The 18,446-nt window shown below is 47.7% G+C and overlaps 1 protein-coding gene across 1 annotated transcript; it reads left to right on the forward strand.

Moving 5' to 3' along the window:
* The first annotated feature begins 11,959 nt into the window (after positions 1–11,959).
* LOC123190153 (ethylene-responsive transcription factor 2) lies at positions 11,960–13,494 on the forward strand. Its single transcript, XM_044602747.1, has one exon. It carries the CDS (start codon positions 12,075–12,077, stop codon positions 12,969–12,971), a length of 897 nt encoding a protein of 298 aa, XP_044458682.1. The 5' UTR covers positions 11,960–12,074; the 3' UTR covers positions 12,972–13,494.
* The last annotated feature ends 4,952 nt before the right edge of the window (positions 13,495–18,446 follow it).

The raw sequence follows: 18,446 nt of genomic DNA on the forward strand, positions 1-18,446 counted from the left end.
GGAAATTCAGCGATTAAAATGGTATGATATTTGGATGCACGATTCAAGAGATAAAACATTTTGAATAAACGAATCTACGAAGTAAAAAGCTTCCAAGTTGTGAAGGTGGGAAGTGACATTTGCTAATCAACTCTTAGACTACCCACAGTGGGAGTAACATAGGTGATAACATCATATTTTTCTAGGCAAAGTAGATGATGCGGCATGTAATTAATGAAGAAAGAGAGACGTATGGTAACATAGCTAGTTACTGTAACATCACATATATCAAGAAAAAATGAGTCTACAATGTAATAAATGAAATGATGCATGACACAATACATATGTTACTACCCACTGTAAAGGTAATAACATAGACTAGTAACATATGCATGTTACTACTCTAAGTTACTCCTCACTATGACTAGTCTTAACTAGTGACTTCCTCGAAATACGCGTACCACAACAAAAGGGCTAGGCTGGCTGGAGCGTAGGGACACAATTTGAGCTGATTCTATAGTGACCCACCTAAATGAAGCTTGTCGAGCTGTGAGGGCGGCCTGCCTGTGTAATTCTTTGTAGCTTGCTTAGACTCCACAATGAATCACTTGTTCTGCTCAACTGCACCTATTTTACAGCCCAACAATATTTTGACCATTCTTCAGGGGTTTTTTTTCAGTTGAGCATTTCTCAGTATTGAATACACGTTGAACATTTCTCGTATGTAGTTTGAACATTTTGCAGACACATGTGTAACATTTATCCAAATAGGTGTTGAACATTTCTCATATGCACATCAAACATTTTGTGAACATACGATGGATATTTCAAAGCAAACGTTAAACTTTTTTGAAAGTTTCATGAACATGTATATAAATGCCTGAAGAATTGTTTTAGTGTTGTGAACATTTTTAATGCCATGGACATTTTTTTATATGTCGTGGAAATTTTTTTAATATTGCATCACCATTTTTCTAAATATCAGAACGTTATTAAAATGTGATGATTTTGTTTGAAATTTACAAACATTTTTCTAAAACTGTGAGAGCAAAATGAGAACACACAAAAAAAAAACACTCCAGCCCACTAGGAGTATAAATATATGTACGATAAAGGGAAAGAAAAATGAAAAACACAAGCCTCGCTAGAGAAAATAAAAGAAACACTCCAACCCACTAGAGGCTGACCTTGAGGCGAGCGAGCGTATCGAATTACCGCATCACAGCACGCGAGACAAAGACACGCCCATCTATCATATCCGCCTGACTACACTAATTCTTCAGCCCAACAAAGTTTTTAATCATTATTTAGTTAAAATTAGAGGAAATCAGGAGAACGACAATTTTTTAGAAAATCAAGATATATTTAGAAGTTTCAAGAAATGTCAATTTTTTATACAAATACATATGCATATTTTTCATGTATTTACGAAATTCATCAACTAATTTGATTATTTGCATGTTACACAAAAAAAGACAAATATCTGGGCCAAATACAACAAAGAATAATCCCAATTTAACATGTGTATATGTCTTTTTTGTGTCCATCACATATGAATATACATGTTCATGAAATTTTGTACATGTATGCTACAAATTTATGTCTACGTGTATGCTCTTTTTTAGATATTTTTTTTGAATTGTGGAAAATGTATTTTCGCTGAAAAAAATAAAGAGCTCAATGGAGCTCGGTCTCTGCAGGCACTTTTCGATTGCGACAAAACATTATAAACGTCTTATATTTTGATGCGGAAGAAGTAGTTCATAAAAACAAGTTGATAAGTATAGATCAAACAAGCAGCACAAGACATCCCATCACTTGTATTCAACTTCTCATGAATTTACAGGTACATATAAACTTTTTTCTCCATACATCAATGAATGTGATTCCATCAAAATTTGCAGCATGTGAAAACACACATCATTGTTATTTTGCCAAAGGAAAATTCATATTTTTTGGCTTTTTCTATTTTTATTTTGTTTTATTTATTGTTCGCCTGAGCTCACATGGTTCGAGCTCAGAAGAGGACTTTGGGCATGTGATCGTATTTCTCCAGTTATTTATCTGACAAAACCCGCTGCTGGTAAAACTTGGCGCACTAGCGCATTCCCGCGGCCAAAACCAGCGCATTCAATTCCACGGTCCACTCGCCGTTGAATATTTGCCAGCCCTGAAGAATTCGGTACGAGCATAAACGGCTGCCATGTCACACAAGCCAGAGTCCAGACGGGACCATTGCAGCCACTTGTCAAATAGTATAAAGTTTTCTCAAAAAGAAAACTTGTCAAATCTAAAGAGCAACTTTTGCAACAACAAAAAACTTGTATGTAGAGTAGACACGGGGCCACAAAAGCACAAACGGACGCTGGAAACCGCTCCCTTTCGTGGCTGTCGTTGGAGCACTGCTCTTCGGTTCACGGCATCTAGACGAACTGACGGGTACCCCGCATGCCCAATTTGCTTTGTGGAACGTACAATTATTATGCCATTTCTCCGTTTCTGCGTGTGCATGCAGATGCGCTGCCACGCTGTTGCGTGTAGGCGCCTGTTATTATTTGCCAAGTTGGGTTACACAGTAGGCTTCCATGGCAAGTTGCCCGTCCTACTCCTGCCCCATCCGTGGAGTGGAGGTTCAAGCTTATCTCGAGCAACAGTCCTTTGTGTAAGTTGTTAGCAGATATTTTCCTTTCACATAAGGTAGTTTATCACCGGAGAAAAACAGGGTGTCCTACACTGGATAATGATATTTTCCTCCCGTATATATAAGACATGTGGTGTTATTTCAACGGCTACTACACCAGCAGACCAGCTATGACCGCAGCCTCGGAGGCGAGAGCTGAACTGAAATGTCTTCTCTGGTTCGACGTCACTTTTACGGACATTGTATACTCTGAAATAAGCATAGGTTTGGTCTTGTCCTGTGCTGAAGAAACATGTGTGTGTATCGTTGTGACGGTGGCCTACATGCGGAAGGACAGTGACTTGGGATCACAGCATATTCTTTCTACGAGCTCAGGTGCGCCCGCGGTTTTCTGGCCTAAATGCAATGCACCGAGGACAGCCGACCTGGATGCCATGTCCATGTCTGGACCACATTCTCCACGACGCAGCTGATGTGGATCGTCAGACGACAAATGGAGACAATCTTATCTTAACACGCCTGTGCCTGTCTGTCTGTCACGCTGCAAATTCGTAACAGCAACACGCTCGGAGATGCCGACGGGCGACCGTAGGATGCTACAGACAAACGCTTCAAGAAATGCTAGTACAAAACACCGGAATCATACGCAGGTGATCAATCAGCGTGTACGTGCTTCAGGGGCTCTGCAATGCATGGCCGAACCTCAGGCCAGCCTGCCCGCCCGCTGCCAGAAAGGCCGTTGTGTTGCATGGTGCAAGGATCGTTTCTTCGAAGCACTTCATCCGAGGGGAGGGTGGCCGAGCGACAATTTTCAGAGGCAACGTCGTCCGACCGTGTCTCTGTCAACGTGTCTCATCAATCATGCAGCAAAGACTTTTTACACGTACTGCCATGCTGTTACGTAACGTAGCCGTAGCGCTTCAACATCAGGAAGCAACGCAGAAGCAGCAGAACAAGCGGCGGAGTTATCATGCCGATTCACCCCCAAGTGGCTAGTCTGAGCACGTGTGGATTTTGCGCGCAAGTGGAGGATGGCGTATTCTCCCTTTTCCCGTTTCGAAACCGGTTGGTCTTTGAGCTCTTTCCCATGAGAATGGTAACATTTGAGCTCTTTCTGACCGGCATCCTTTGGTGCTTGGGTCGCGTTGAACGTTATACAAGTTCAGTGGACTGTCGGTATCAGGTTGCACGGTTGCGCCCTCGTCTGACCAACTCACTCAGAATTCTTCTGGCTGTCTGAATCCGTGAATCGGTCCCATGTCGCATCTTGAGCGATTGACGGCAACAATGGGGTTGCTAGGTGCTGTGTGCTACAAACGCCAAACGTGGGCAAGGGGTTTAGGGCATCTCCCTCGTGTCAAATGACGAGCTGCCGCCCCCGACCACCAAGGCGCGCGGCCGCATACTCCACTGCCTCGAAGGCGGCAATGGCGGTGGTTCATCGGGCTCGAGGGCCGTCGTCTCCAGGAGAAGCGCACGGCGAGGCAACAGATGCGGTACGATCGGCGCAACGCCGCCCGCCGCTCCGAGTTCACCAAGTCCAATGCACCGCCGGAATGGGTCCGCAATGACCTAGACCTCGCGCGCCACGTGGGCCCTCGACCGCTCCGTTACCATTGTAGAGACGGCCGTCAGGTGCCGCCACTGCCTTGATGGCGAGCTCGCCAAGATTGGCAAGGAGTACTCGCTTAGCAACTCCCCTGCCAACATCGACAGGGCCCAAGGCCACCATCAGAGTTCCGTAGGCACTGTCGGGAATGTCTGCGATGGCCCTCGCACCGCGCAGGAGGGGGTGGAGCGGATCATCTGCGAGCGACAGGCGATGACCGGACAGGGCTGCCTCGGCCTTCCGGCGTCGTTCCGCCGTTGGAGGGACGACGGCGGCGGCAGCGGTGGTGGTACGGACGATGACGACAGTGCAGTAGTGAGGTGGTCGCCTGGTATAAGTTGTAGGATTTTTTTTTCTTTAGTTAGTTAAAGTCACAATATCGACCTTTTTTGGTACATGATGTCCGAACTTTAATAAAATCGGTCGTGTTTGATGAATTTCGTCCGGTTAGTTGAAATATAGTTTAAAATGTATGTGGATAGTATTGGATGGCCGGCTTCCGTATACGTGTCCGTGGACTGGCCCCTGTCCGTGAATGGATGCGGTGTCTGGTCTGCAGGCGGGCGTTGGAGATGCCCTTAGGGTATAGTTATATTCTGTTTTTTTCTGCTCATTTTTTGTCATTTTGGTGATATAAGTGATAGACCAACAATTAAGGACTATCCCCAGTGTCCTTGATTTTTTTCTATTTTTTTCGAGAATTGGTCATCACTCCTTTTCTATCTAAAAGTACCCAGATCTACTATATTCTAAGATTCGTCAACATTATAAAGCACCTCAAATATAATAAAATTACACCAAAATTTATGAACCACTAAACGACCACAGTCGCCCTCAGATCTGACCCCCGATGTATCGCTGTCGTCACTCCCATACTAGAGCCGGTTTGACCTACTTGATGACAAGCCTGAAAGTCTTGCAGGAGCCCTCATATCCTCCCCATATTTGAGATGAATATGAGGGTTCGCGGATAACCCGGGCATATAGGGATGATATGAGGAGTCCAGTTGGGTCACGTTTTTTCTTCTCTCTCTTGTCCGGTCACTGGCCGAGCGCGTCCACGGGCGTATGAGGAATGGTTTGAGGCATCCGGTTGTAGATGTTGTAGATGCTCTAACTTATGATCTTACTTGATTTGAACCTTTGATGTCCCCCCCCCCCCCCCCCCCGACCTGCTCTATTGCACTCAGTAAAGGCAACCTGGCCCGGGCGGGTAGAGTCTAGCTTCAACCCACATCTTATTTGTTTTTATTCTCAACATTGTTAGGTTTAGCTCAAAATCGTACAAGGCACGCATTTTCTTCTTCAAATGGTCACAGGAGTTGCGGAGACTCCCCACTTGAATATTTCATCAAGAAGGGCCTTTTAAGCCAAGCATTCAGCAAAAGGGTACAAGAACAAGAGAAAGATATTACATGCAAAGAGATAGGAGTAGGCACCACGCATCGACGTTGCTCCTGTCGCAGTCCTTAAGTTTACAGTGCCAGAGGAGTGCGTCATCTAGGCATAACCGTCGCAACCTGGTAAAAGATGGCGCTAGCAAGTTGAAGACGACGTCGTTCCTATGCTTCCATAAGTGCGAGCAACATAGCAGGAGGAAGGTTAATGCAGTCGCCTCCGGGATTCCGAGAGGAGTGGGGACACCTAGGAGGTCGCCGACATGAATGAACATTGGATATTAACATTTGAGCTGCATTAAACTAAAAGCTTTTAAAATGTTTCTCTTTGCCTCTTTGGTGGTTCATTTCAGTTGCATCCACTATGTATGGCCTCTATCTGTGTGTATTATTTCTTCCGCCCCTGAAACATATAAGGCGCATGTGTTAGCTATAATTTTGCTTTGACCAACCACTAGTCATGATAAGATACAAAATTGATATCATCGGATTAAAAAATACTTCTAAACTTGAATATGAAGGTGCCAATTGTAAGATGTGCAATGTACATAATACTGACCAAATTCATGGTCAAACCTTGAAAATTTTGTGTACTTTATATATTGTTTTGGACGAAGGGAGCCGCGGAAAGCGCCATGAAGCCTCATTTCGGCATCGGCCGCTCTTTTCTCGGAGACCGCAGCGTCAGCAGAGACGACGTGCATGGTTTCCAACCTGGACTGTTGGAAACTCGGAATGCTGCCTTATCTTGTTGCATAACATCAGCAGCTCCTGGGTACTAGTAGTCGGAGTCCAATGGAAGATAGACACTTCCTCCGTGGCTTTAAAATCACTGATGAATGTACCTGCTAGTTCCGGTCAAAGGAAATGCGACCAATGTAGTACTCTTCCGTCCGAAAATACTTGTCATCAAAATGGATAAAAAAAGATGTAACTTTTTATCCATTTTGATGACAAGTATTTCTAGGCGGAGAGAGTATTTGGCACGTTTGAAGACTTGTCTTCAAGCTCTCCTGTTACAGTCGTTGCAAAAGTTCAGCACCAGGTCAAACCTAACACAGAGTAGAGTGAAGCAGTGACTTCATAGTATCATGCCCGGCAGTTACGGCTGAAGCTTTTCTAGCCACCGCCTCCTCCTCCTCCACAACAATGTTAGGGTTTCTGCCTTCCGCCGACGCCGCCACAAGTCCGCCTCCTCTCTAGTGGCTTTAGGGTCATGGGGGCGCGGTGGATCTCGGCAAGGGCCGAAGATAGATCCGCCTCCTCTTCGTTATTCGTCGTTTCTTTTAGTTTTGGTGAGGTTTATGTCTTGTTCAGAAAGACGAGATGGCGGCTCTCTGAAGATGGAATAAAGGTCTCCTCGTCTAGCCCTTGTTTCGGCGGTGCGTCTAGCACCGTTGGTGGGAATGTGGTGGTCGGATCTCATCGTTGTTCTTCTATGTTCGTGTGTCTTCGGGTTGGATCCTTCTTGTCTACGTTATTCTTCATCTGCGGCGGTTGATGTTCTGGTGCGCTGGTCCTACGGGGCCTTAGCACGACGATTTCCCGACTCTCTACTGCAACAAGTTGTGCCAGACTCCCGCAATGGAGTGGCGATGACGGCGGCGCGCCTTCGGCTCGCTTCAGTGCTTGTAGTCGTCGCTAGATGGTCTACGTATCTGGATGTAATTTTTATTATTTTTGATATTCGTTGTACTGTCATGATTGAAGATGAATAGATCGAAAATTTCTCACCAAAAAAAGTGTATCATGCCCGGCAACCTAACGCTCAGCATCTACAACCACGCGTCTGAAACCGGCCCCAAATCGTTCGAGCGGACGGACCGGTCATTGACCGATTAAAAAATACGATACCACCGACACCGTCTGGAGGATGGCCGGCTTCATCGACTCCTTCTCCGCCTCCGACATCACCGATGGCTCCGACGACCCACCTCTTGCCTTTGACGCCTACACGGCTGCCGACGGCAACATCAATGACCGAAAGGGCAAAGGGTCGGCGAGGAAGCGGTGAAGGTCGGCCCTCTCTCCGTTTATTTCCGTTCTTAGTTTTTTTAGTTTAGAACTTGCCCGTCGGCTCAACTGCTGTACTACTCTTTTGGCTGACGATTACGTGGGTTTTACATCCGTTTGTTTTACATTATACAGTAGATCGGACGGCAGGGCAGGCGTTGGGCTGGCCAGGAAATGCCAGAGTAGGAAGGACACAGTCCGGTGCCGGGTGCTAGGCTGCTAGCCTGCAGAAACTCTGTGCCATTGTTGTCGATGCCGGGAGCTTCGGAAGTGCTACCCCCACTGCTTCTAGAAGGAAGGAAGCAACAAGAAAGGAAGGAGCCGAGAAGGTGTGCTCTGCATCTGCTCGGGACGTGGACTTTGAAAGCATATCTCGCACGCAAGGCAAGGCAAGGCAGGGCAGACGGACTTTTCTTCCGGCTCCTTTGCATCCGTGCGTGCGTGGTGCGACCGTGACCCGTCTGGTCTGATCGATGATCGGCCGATCGAGCCACCATGTGGGACCCGTGATCCTCTCCCGGTCCACGGTCAAAGTCCGGCTTGACCTTTGACCAGTCCAACTCCTTATGTTATTTTATCTTAAGCCGGTAACCTGTGGCTTGTGGACGCTGTGTTGGAAGCAGATGGCGGAAGTGCGCGACAGCTTGAACCGTGGCCTAGCTGAGGCTGCAAGGTAGTATGAAACCGTGAGGTTCCAGAGCAAATCTTGGCATCAAACTGTTCCCCGTGCGGGGAGCTAGGCAAAGTTCGACAGCAAAGTATTGCCAAAAAAGAAAAACCGCAGTACTGAAAAACTGAGGTAATTTAGCATGCAGGAATTAATTACCACGGTTAACGGGCCTAATATTCACCGATCAACGTCTCATTAGAAAACAAAAGCACGAGCGTCGACCTTCGATAAGCACGACGAGGTGCCGAATCTTTATCAGCGCAGCTAAACATCCCGTCAATGGCATGACCGCCCGCTCGAGCAGTAGAAACGCAAGTTTGAAAACCCAATCGCTGCTGATCTTATCTAGACTGGAAGGCATCCTAAACGACAAGGACAGGCACGTCACGGTCGAGCGCCACCAAGCCGTTTCTCTATTTCATTTCACTCCGATGACTTCTACGGGCAGCAAGCTCGTTCACCCGCCGTGGTCAAGGTCCCAAGGAAATCACGACAACTTATTTTATCTCGCGCACATTCCCGTGATAACAAGCAGAGAATTGTCTCGGCGGGTAAGGCCTTTTTTTGGTTCATAGGATAGGATTATCATAGGAATAGGATTTTTGTAAAAAATGAGATGACATATATCTCAAATCCTATGAGTAGGAATATGAAATGAGATGTCATTTGGTTGACATCAAAGGAATTTTTCTATTGAGTCTACGCTCATTTTTATTTTCTTATGAAATATGAAGGATATGAATCAATTCTATGTAGGAATAGGAATCTATTCCTATGAACCAAAGAATTCTAAAGAAAAAAAATCCTATAAAAATCATATCCACTAAAATTCATATGAAATTCCTTCAGATCAAAGAAGGCCTAAAAGTTAAACCGGGCGACTTCTGGTTCAATCTGCGTGAAAAACACTGAACTTAAGGTCACATGATGATATTTGGTTGTGGTAGCAAACCCTACTCTTGGCACTGAAGAAAAAGAAAGTACTCCTCGTGCAAGTATAAAAATTCACGATGCTTTTCTCGCGGGTTGGGGCCCTAGAAACGAAACGGTCTTTATCGTCATGTGCGCGGGCGCAAGGGGCGTGTCCAGGAGCATTGCACCGCATGACTTCTACGCAATTTCTTCCTCTGACGGCAAGCTTGAGGTCCACTTGCATTCAATACGGATCCATCGTCTTGTCAGGGTTCAGACTTGTCTCCTTTTTTCCTGGGTTTTTCTTCCTGCAATTTGGAAAGACATGGCGATTTGGAAACGATTACAATAAACAATCACGTAGTAGCACTCTTTGAGATAGAAAGGTGACAAGAGAAGTGAAAATTGCAGTACACGAGGGAATAAAGTAAGGGATTTCTGACGTGAAATGCAGTTGACAAGAGAAGCGATTCTGCAGAGCTCTCGACAAAACAATGACAGATAAAAGAACGAGTTCATCCGAATAATATCCGAGAATTATGCCCAAAGGCCAAAGTAAGTGGGAATTGCACAGCCATCACTTATTGGGTCCAGTATGCACAAAACATCTACTCCCTTGTAAGTACTATACGGATTTGTTGCAGAAAACATCTCATATTGACGTAATACATTGCAGTTAGGTTTAATTTACTATTTGGATACATTGACATAATTCCAGATAAATGAGTCCCCCTTGTAAGTGCACATGTGGCAGTAAAAACAGGCCACATCAGCAGACATATTAGACCGTCATTATCTCCCAAGCCCGTGGTCAAATTGAGTTGAAACTTTCCCAAATTAATATTGAATACATGTAGTATTTACTGGAATTGTTTCACATTTTTCTGAAAATGTCAAAATTTAAACCAAAAAATAGTATGAGCTAACTAAAACTTCCACCATCTAGCAAACCATTGGTCCAAATGGGGTAAAACTTTCCCAGAATGGTAGTGTAGACATGTGAAATTTACTACAATTTTTTCACATTTTTTGAAATTGCTAAATTTTGAACCAAAATTGAATGAACGAAGTTCGGCATGTGATCACCGGCACCAAAACACATGGTTGATGTTGTTGCCATTAGATTTTAGCATCCATGTAGTTGCTATGTGGCCACCACAGCAAAGTAGTTGTCATATGGCCAACACAACCACCACTAGTCTCACACACATGGTCTGGAGGAAGCGCTCCATCCGCGGCCGGTGATTGCGTCTGCCCGCTACTGTCATCGCCACCGGCACCAAATGCGCTCGTGGCGGCACCGCCCGCAGCCACCGAGACATACGCGATGGCAGCTCGTCGTGCATGAGAGTCAGCACGCCGCCGGTGTGTCTCGGTGCGTCGGAGGAGGAGGTGGTGGCCTACCTTGAGCAGTAGCGTCACCGCGCGCTAGAGGAGGAGCGGGCTGATGAGCAGCACTGGGCGCGTGAGGGGGTGGAGCAGCGGGAGCAGGAGGAAGAGGCGTGCGCGGCGCCAGGCAGCCCCGTCGGAGGAGGCCGCGTTGGCGGCCTACCAGACGGCGTTCCCCTGGACATAGCCGTCGGAGTTCTTCGACCTCACCCGCTCCAACGATGATGACAACACTTAGTGGTGTGGGCGAGGATGATTGTGAGGCTTTTTTGTTTTTATTATGTTTTATGTTATGTTTTTTTTTACCTTGTGTTTTATGTTATGTTTGAAGTGGACTTTGGTCGGCAGTTTTAATGTTCAATTTTGTTTTATTGGACAAATGTGTCGGCTATGGTGGGTGCACCGACCGACCCAAATCTAAAACCAAACACGCACAAGTAGACCAAACGGATAAAGAGCAAACAAAAATCACGTTCATTTGCATCGGCCGGTTGAAACTGCCCTTACATGTGTGACCTATTTGTCTGAAATTACATCAATGTATCTAAACACTAGATTAGACATATTTACAATGTATTACACCATTATATGGTGTCTTTCACAACAAACCTATGTAGTAGGTGTTTTATGCAACATTAGCCTCAATAAAATGGTGGGTGGTTTGTACAATTCCCTCGGCACAAAGTAATGCAGAGGTTGCACCGGCCGGGCAGCAATCGAGAAGGACACGGTGAAGGGTGAACAAAGTGCACGCTCGCGGTGCAAGCAGCCTTCGGATAGCAAGGCGACAAGAGAAGTGAAGTACATATACACAAGGGAATAAAAGATTGGATTTCGGATGGGAAATGCAGTTGACAAGAGAAGCGATTCTGCGGACCAAGCAATGATATAGGAGGAGTATCAAAGAACAAGCTCATCATCTGAATAATAACAACGATAATCCGAGAATATGTCCAAAGGCCAAAGCAACGCAGAGGTTGCACTTGCACCGCCCGAGCAGCGAGCGATCCAGAAGGCACGGGAATATGAAAATCGCGCCTGCGCATGCCCCCGCCTCACCATCGCCCCCAACAGTAGCGGCCCGGCGGGGCGGCGAGCTCAGCACTGACGTCACCCCCTACCTGCACGGGGCTACCCAACAAAAACGAGACATGATGAGAAAAGGCGAGGGCAGCGGCAGCCTCCCCGTAAAATACTCCTCCCACTTAACTAAGTTTTGGAGAAACCTATCTGGCCCTCTTACTAGATTATTTTACTCGTGGATGGAAACCCATTCCGTCACGTGAATCCGGGGCGGGAAAGTTCAACGAACCAGGACCGGCCTCCCCACTATATAACCCGCCACCCCGGCCCGATCACACCATTCGACTCGGCGCCCCCGGTTCACACACACTGATCGGCTCAGCTACAGCCTACGGAGTACAGACCCAACCCAACCCCGGGAGACAACAGGGCACGGCGAGGATGCTGCTGAACCCGGCCTCGGAGGCGCTGGTGCTCGACAGCATCCGGCAGCACCTCATGGAGGACACGGCGGCCGCGGCGGCGCCGGTGGCGGAGGCGAGGCGGCAGCGGCCGGCCTACTGCCGCAGCGCCAGCTTCGGGAGCCTGGTGGCGGACCAGTGGAGCGAGTCGCTCCCGTTCCGCGCCGACGACTCCGACGACATGGTCGTCTACGGCGCCCTCCGCGACGCCTTCTCCTGCGGCTGGCTCCCCGACGGCTCCTTTGCCGCCGTCAAGCCGGAGCCCCTCCTGCCTTCCCCGGACTCTGCCTACGCGTGCGACGGCCCGTCCTGCTTCGGTTTCCTCGAGCCGGAGACGCCCCCCGCCACGTCCCCGGGCGAGGGCGAGGAGGAGGGCGCGGCGTTCATGGGCGAGGCGGCCGCCGCGGTGGCGAGGGGCAAACACTACCGCGGGGTGCGGCAGCGGCCGTGGGGCAAGTTCGCGGCGGAGATCCGGGACCCGGCCAAGAACGGCGCGCGCGTGTGGCTCGGCACCTACGACACCGCCGAGGACGCCGCCGTGGCCTACGACCGCGCCGCGTACCGCATGCGCGGCTCCCGCGCGCTCCTCAACTTCCCGCTCCGCATCGGCTCCGAGATCGCCGCCGCGCACGCCGCGGCCGCGGCCGCCGGGGACAAGCGGCCGTCACCCGAGCCCGCGACCTCGGACTCGTCATCCTCGTCCTCCTCCTCCGGGTCCCCGAAAAGGAGGAAGAGGGGCGAGGCCGCGGCCGCGTCGATGGCCATGGCGCTGGTGCCGCCGCCCTCGCAGCTGAGCCGGCCAGCCCACGCGTGGTACCCCGCCGCGCCGGTGGAGCAGGTGGCCATGGCGCCGCGCGCGCAGCAGCTGGTCAGCTAGGCCCCGCCCGCCAGCCCCCGGGCGCACGATCGTGGAAGACAATGCGCAAGTGCAATGGATTGGCCAGCAAGTGCATGGACGCGACAGCAACAGGAGCCCGCCTTTCACTGGTGCACGGTGCAAGGTGGTGATGGCAATGGAGTGCGATGCCTATCGAGCGTGCGAGCGAGCAATCGGGCAAAGCAAACCTCGGCGACGGCTCCAATTGGATAGATATTTGGATGGGCCGAGAGAGGAAGATAAGCTCGGAGCAACTGGGCGCTGCAATTTGGCCTGGAATGATAGATAGTCCCTTCCTCCTCTGCTCGGTGCAACTCGCCCTAGTGGATCAAAGCGGAACCGTGCTAGTATCGGGTCGTCGTGGTTCGTTCTGAGTCGTAGGGTTATATTTTGTCACTGTCAGAGTGCGTGTGGTAAAAAAAATTACACCCTTGTGATCGAGCATAATGCAAGTTGTGAAACTCAAAATGTACACCTCTTTGATCAATGTATACTACTTCTCCAAGAAGTAGCCTAACCGAAACATGAGTCAAGAAAGAAACAATGGCAGAAAGAGCCGGCCCTCGAGACTCCAAAACCGCGCCATTAAACAAACACGGGGATTTTCCGTTTCCCAGGTGGAGCGGCAGCATGAACCAATCAATCCCCCATAATTCGAGGGGGGGAAAGTCAGGGCGAGAAAGTCAGGGCGAGCCCCATGATGATAGCTGCCCCGTTTGGTCTGGAGCAAGTGGGCGAGGCGGGGCGCGAAGGGGTGTCGCCTTCTGCTTTTGCAACTACGCTGGAGGCGATCGAGAGGGCGAGAACGGGAAGCAATCCTCGTCGATCTTCAACTAACGAAAATAAAATAAAATAATCTTGTACTCGTGCTTATCCACGACGTAGTTAAGTTAAGCAGCGATGGATGATAACCGCCGACGACGGTGCACTGTAGAGTTGCCCTGCTTCCAGGCAAAATATCCAGCAGTGCAGTGTGATTTTTCTGCAAAAAGGATATCCAGTAGGGTGCGCTGATCGAACTGATTAGAAATATCCAGCAGTTTGTGCTGACTGAACTGATTAGATATTAGATATGTGTAGTAGTGTCTAGTGTGTGCTGATAGAAGTGATTACAGAGAAAGATGCAGTAGAATACTGCCGTGTTGCTTCACAGCTGGCTACTACGCTGCACCAGACAGTTCGATGGAGGGTTATCGGTGACGCATGTTCCGTCTGGGTGGAAAGGGGACTAAATACTCTCCCGCAATCTGTCGCAGCGCCTGATTCGATGAATCCAGCTCAGGCAGCGGCCAAAGTACGTACCACCACCACCACCTGTGCATTTTTTTCTTTGCGAAATAATTCACTTACGCATATTTCAGTCGGTACTCCAGTTCAAAAGAAGAGAACACGACAGATGTTTTTTTAGGATAAGAACATAACAAATGGTTGATGAATACTACATCACCGGATAATCATAGGAGCCCTGCGACGTGCTTTCATGCGCTGGACTTGATGAATCTGTTTCCCCTTTTTTCTTTTCTTTTTTGCGAATGTGTTGATGAATCTGGTACTGGTACGCGCACTGGATACGGGCGCTCGCGAATGTTCACGGCATCCACTATCTGATCGGTCGAGCCGAAGCGGGAAAAAAAAAAGGAAGCGTCTAGGGAGCGACCGGCTGCTCCCTAGCGTTCTCGAGCGCCCACCAGAAAATAAAAGATTCGCCCCTCCTCCCCTCCGGTTTCAGAAAAGGAAAGCTCTCCACCAGTAGCTACAGACCCGTGCCAACCCAGCAAACCACACACTAGAAGCGGTCCTCAGGCCATCACGTGCCCTTTCCTCCCATCCTAAAGCTCTCACGCCCTCCTGACCACCAACTTCTTCTCCCCATGCCCCTTCCTGCCCCCACCTTCTTCCCCATGAAACATGGGGCTCCCAGTTCTGGATCTCCATCGCCAGAGCTGGCATGGCAGATGAATCAAGGTGAAATAACAATGGTGTGGAACAATTTGCTGCGAAAAAAGAAGAAAGAGGGAGGACAGATTGGAAAGTACCAGGCAGCACCAACAAGGGTGAAAAAAGAGGTTGATCCTTTTCTCCTCCTATCCAGGTCCTCCCTCCTTGACTTTCCCTTTCACCCCCACGCCAATTTTCTCTTTGAAAAGTAGTTTCTCCATACTTGAAGACAACACAAACAGGTTAAAAAATGGGGAGATCCGGTACCTGTGCAATTTTAACTAATTTTTGTGCAACTAGATCATAAGACAAGCCAACTTTTGCAGCAATGTGTGCAACAAAACGCAGAAAATATGCAAAATATATATATGAGAGCACATATAGTCTTATTTCACACATAATGCAGAATAACCAGTGCCACTGTAGCAAAAGAAGAAGAAAAAAGCATATGGTAGGTACTATGAAAATATAACTACCAACTAGACAAGAAGTATATGTGTTTTTTTCCTTTGATCTTTCCACACAGTAGTATATGTGACTTTGTAGCTTAGAATTGTGTGCACAAATCTATATCAGTTCATCCACCCCCATAACCTATAAAACTTGCACATGATGCAACAAAAAAAGAAGCTTGAGAAAAAATGAACCAACTCTAGCTTGTATTTGTGCAACTTAACCAATACAAATGTGCAACTGACAACACTCCCATATCCATCAGTTGTGGGGTTTGAATTTTAGTAGTTGGCATCTTCAACTCATATAAAAGTAGAAGATGACAACTCAGATAATTTCAGATTCATTTTCGTTTTAGCTAAAAATCTGTATGTGGAATTCCAAAAATAAACTTTATGTTGGCTGTTGTGCAACTACATCATCTATTTTGTGCAACTGCAAGTACTCTTGCATGCAAATCATGTTGCATGTTTGTGCAGCTATGTAATGAATTTTGAACCGAGGAACATGATGAATTTAGCCTATCTAAACACAAGAAAACAGATTATAATCTTCCAAATAAGTAGTGTAACTATATTCAAGTGCATCTGCAAACCTAGAAAATCATATGGATGTGAAAACATGAGGACGTCAACTACTGAATGGTTCTTGTGCAACTTAAGAAGTTGAAGTTGCCAACTCATGTGGCACTGTTGTGCAACTATTAAGAAAATTGCGGATGCCAACTCCTGATTGGTTCTTGTGCAACTAAAATAGTTGCGGATGCCAAGTCATGTGATATTGTTATGATACTATACAAAAAGTTGAGACTGCCAACTCCCAAATGGTTCTGGTGCAACTATGAAAGTCGAGGATGCCAACTCGTATGATACTATTATGCAGCTATTTGAAAAGTTGAGGATACCAACTCCTAATTGATTCTTGTGCAACTATAAAAGTTCAGGATGCCAACACCTAGCTGGTTCTTGTGCAACTGTGTAAAAAATAATATCCTAGGTTTCTTTGTGTAGAAAAAAAAATCCTAATGCCATTTCATGTTACCTCAGCATGCTGCAGACGGTGTGCCAACTCCAGCTACAACTCCAACCTACGTGGTCGCCTTTTGTTTCCGCCGTTTCACGAAGCAGAATGGGTCACCAACCTAAAGGATGCATGGAAAAAGTTACTTGTGTGTGTGCACAAAAAAGAAATGCACCGACACTGCTTGCTGGATACCCCTGTTTTCGAGTCGAACGAATAGTCACGACTAGTCAATGAGTCATAACTAGAAGTCGACTCAAACACCTCGACTAGTCAAGACTAGTCGATCGGCACAACATGACTCGTCAAGAGTCACTACCCCAGAACAACTCGTTGAATCAAAAACCTTGCACGATACTTACCTCATCATCCTCTTCCTCCCCATTGATATCAGCATGACGCGGCTGCCGCTTGGCGGGTTGTTTCGAGTTCCGCCGAGAAGAATTGTTTATAGGCCCCTGCATAGAACAAACAAAACACACAACATGGTCAGGAAAACCCCCCAAAAATAGTTATTATAATTGCAAAACAAAACTGCTACAAGGATAAATGAAAAATGATGAAAAAGCAAACACACCTCTCCTCTACAACTATATAGCCCTTCCCCGTACAACTGCATAAGTGTGACTAAGCCAGCTAGGATATGTACTGCTTTGATTTGCAAACTCATGTATGAATGCATACACTTGTGACAACGGAGCACACATGAGTATGCAACAAAAAAACACACATACTGCTTGAACATGGTTTACACAGTGTATCCATCTGGATACCATCGTTTGCGCAACTGGTTAGCCTCACTGTGCAACTTCATAAATTGACTAGCCAACTGAGATTTGTATATGCGTAATCCAACTACATCTGCATTTCTGTGCAACTATGAAAACAAACTAGCCAACTGGTTACTTATATGCATGCAACTTATTATGAGAAAAGAGAGAAATCACACAGATGCATTTTGAGAGGGTTGAGCAATAACATTAGAACTATCCTCTCGGTACTCTTATGTACTTCCCTCCTTCTATTCCAACTCAAATCGCCACCAAAAAAATCAAAAAATCGCCATGCCGGATCAGATGGTTTGGCCGGGAGGGGGGGGGAATACGTCGGAATACCTCGCCGAATCTGCGTGATACGGACAGTGGCGAAGCTAGGAACAATTTGTAGGTGTGATGGAGCTTACAAGAGAAAAAGTATGTATAAAACAAAAGCTAGATACTATATAAGTGTTGGGGAATGTTGCAGAAAACAAAAAATTTCCTACGGTTTCACCAAGTGTTGGGGAACGTTGCAGAAAACAAAAATTTTCCTACGGTTTCACCAAGATCTATCTATGAGTTCATCTAACAACGAGTGATTGGATTGCATCTACATACCTTTGTAGATCACGCGCGGAAGCGTTCAAAGAACGGGGATGAGAAAGGCGTACTCGACGTGATCCAAATCACCGGAGATCCTAGCGCCGAACGGACGGCACCTCCGCGTTCAACACACGTACGGTCAGCGTGACGTCTCCTTCTTCTTGATCCAGCAAGGAGGAATGAGAGGTTGGGGAAGATGGCTCCAACAGTAGCACGACGGCGTGGTGGTGATGGAGCTGCAGTACTCCGGCAGGGCTTCGCTAAGCGCTATGGAGGAGGAGGATGTGTTGGAGAGGGAGAGGGAGGCACCAAGGCGTGGGGTGAGAAGTCCTCCATCTCCCCACTATATATAGGAGGGCCAAGGGGGGGGCGCCGGCCCTAGGAGATCCAATCTCCTAGGGGGGTGCGGCCAAGGGGAGGAATCCCTCCTCCCCAAGGCACCTAGGGGTGCCTTCCCCCTTTGGGACTCTTCCCTCCTTGAAACCCTAGGCGCATGGGCCTCTTGGGGCTGGTGCCCTTGGCCCATGTAGGCCAAGGCGCACCCCTACAGCCCATGTGCCCCCACGGGACAGGTGGCCCCACCCGGTGGACCCCCGGGACCCTTCCGGTGGTCCCGATACAATACCGGTGACCCTGAAACTTATCCCGATCCCCGAAATAGCACTTCCTATATATAATTCTTTACCTCCGGACCATTCCGGAA

This window comes from Triticum aestivum, chromosome 2A (genome assembly GCF_018294505.1).
Source record: "Triticum aestivum cultivar Chinese Spring chromosome 2A, IWGSC CS RefSeq v2.1, whole genome shotgun sequence".
NCBI classification, from domain to species: domain Eukaryota; kingdom Viridiplantae; phylum Streptophyta; class Magnoliopsida; order Poales; family Poaceae; genus Triticum; species Triticum aestivum.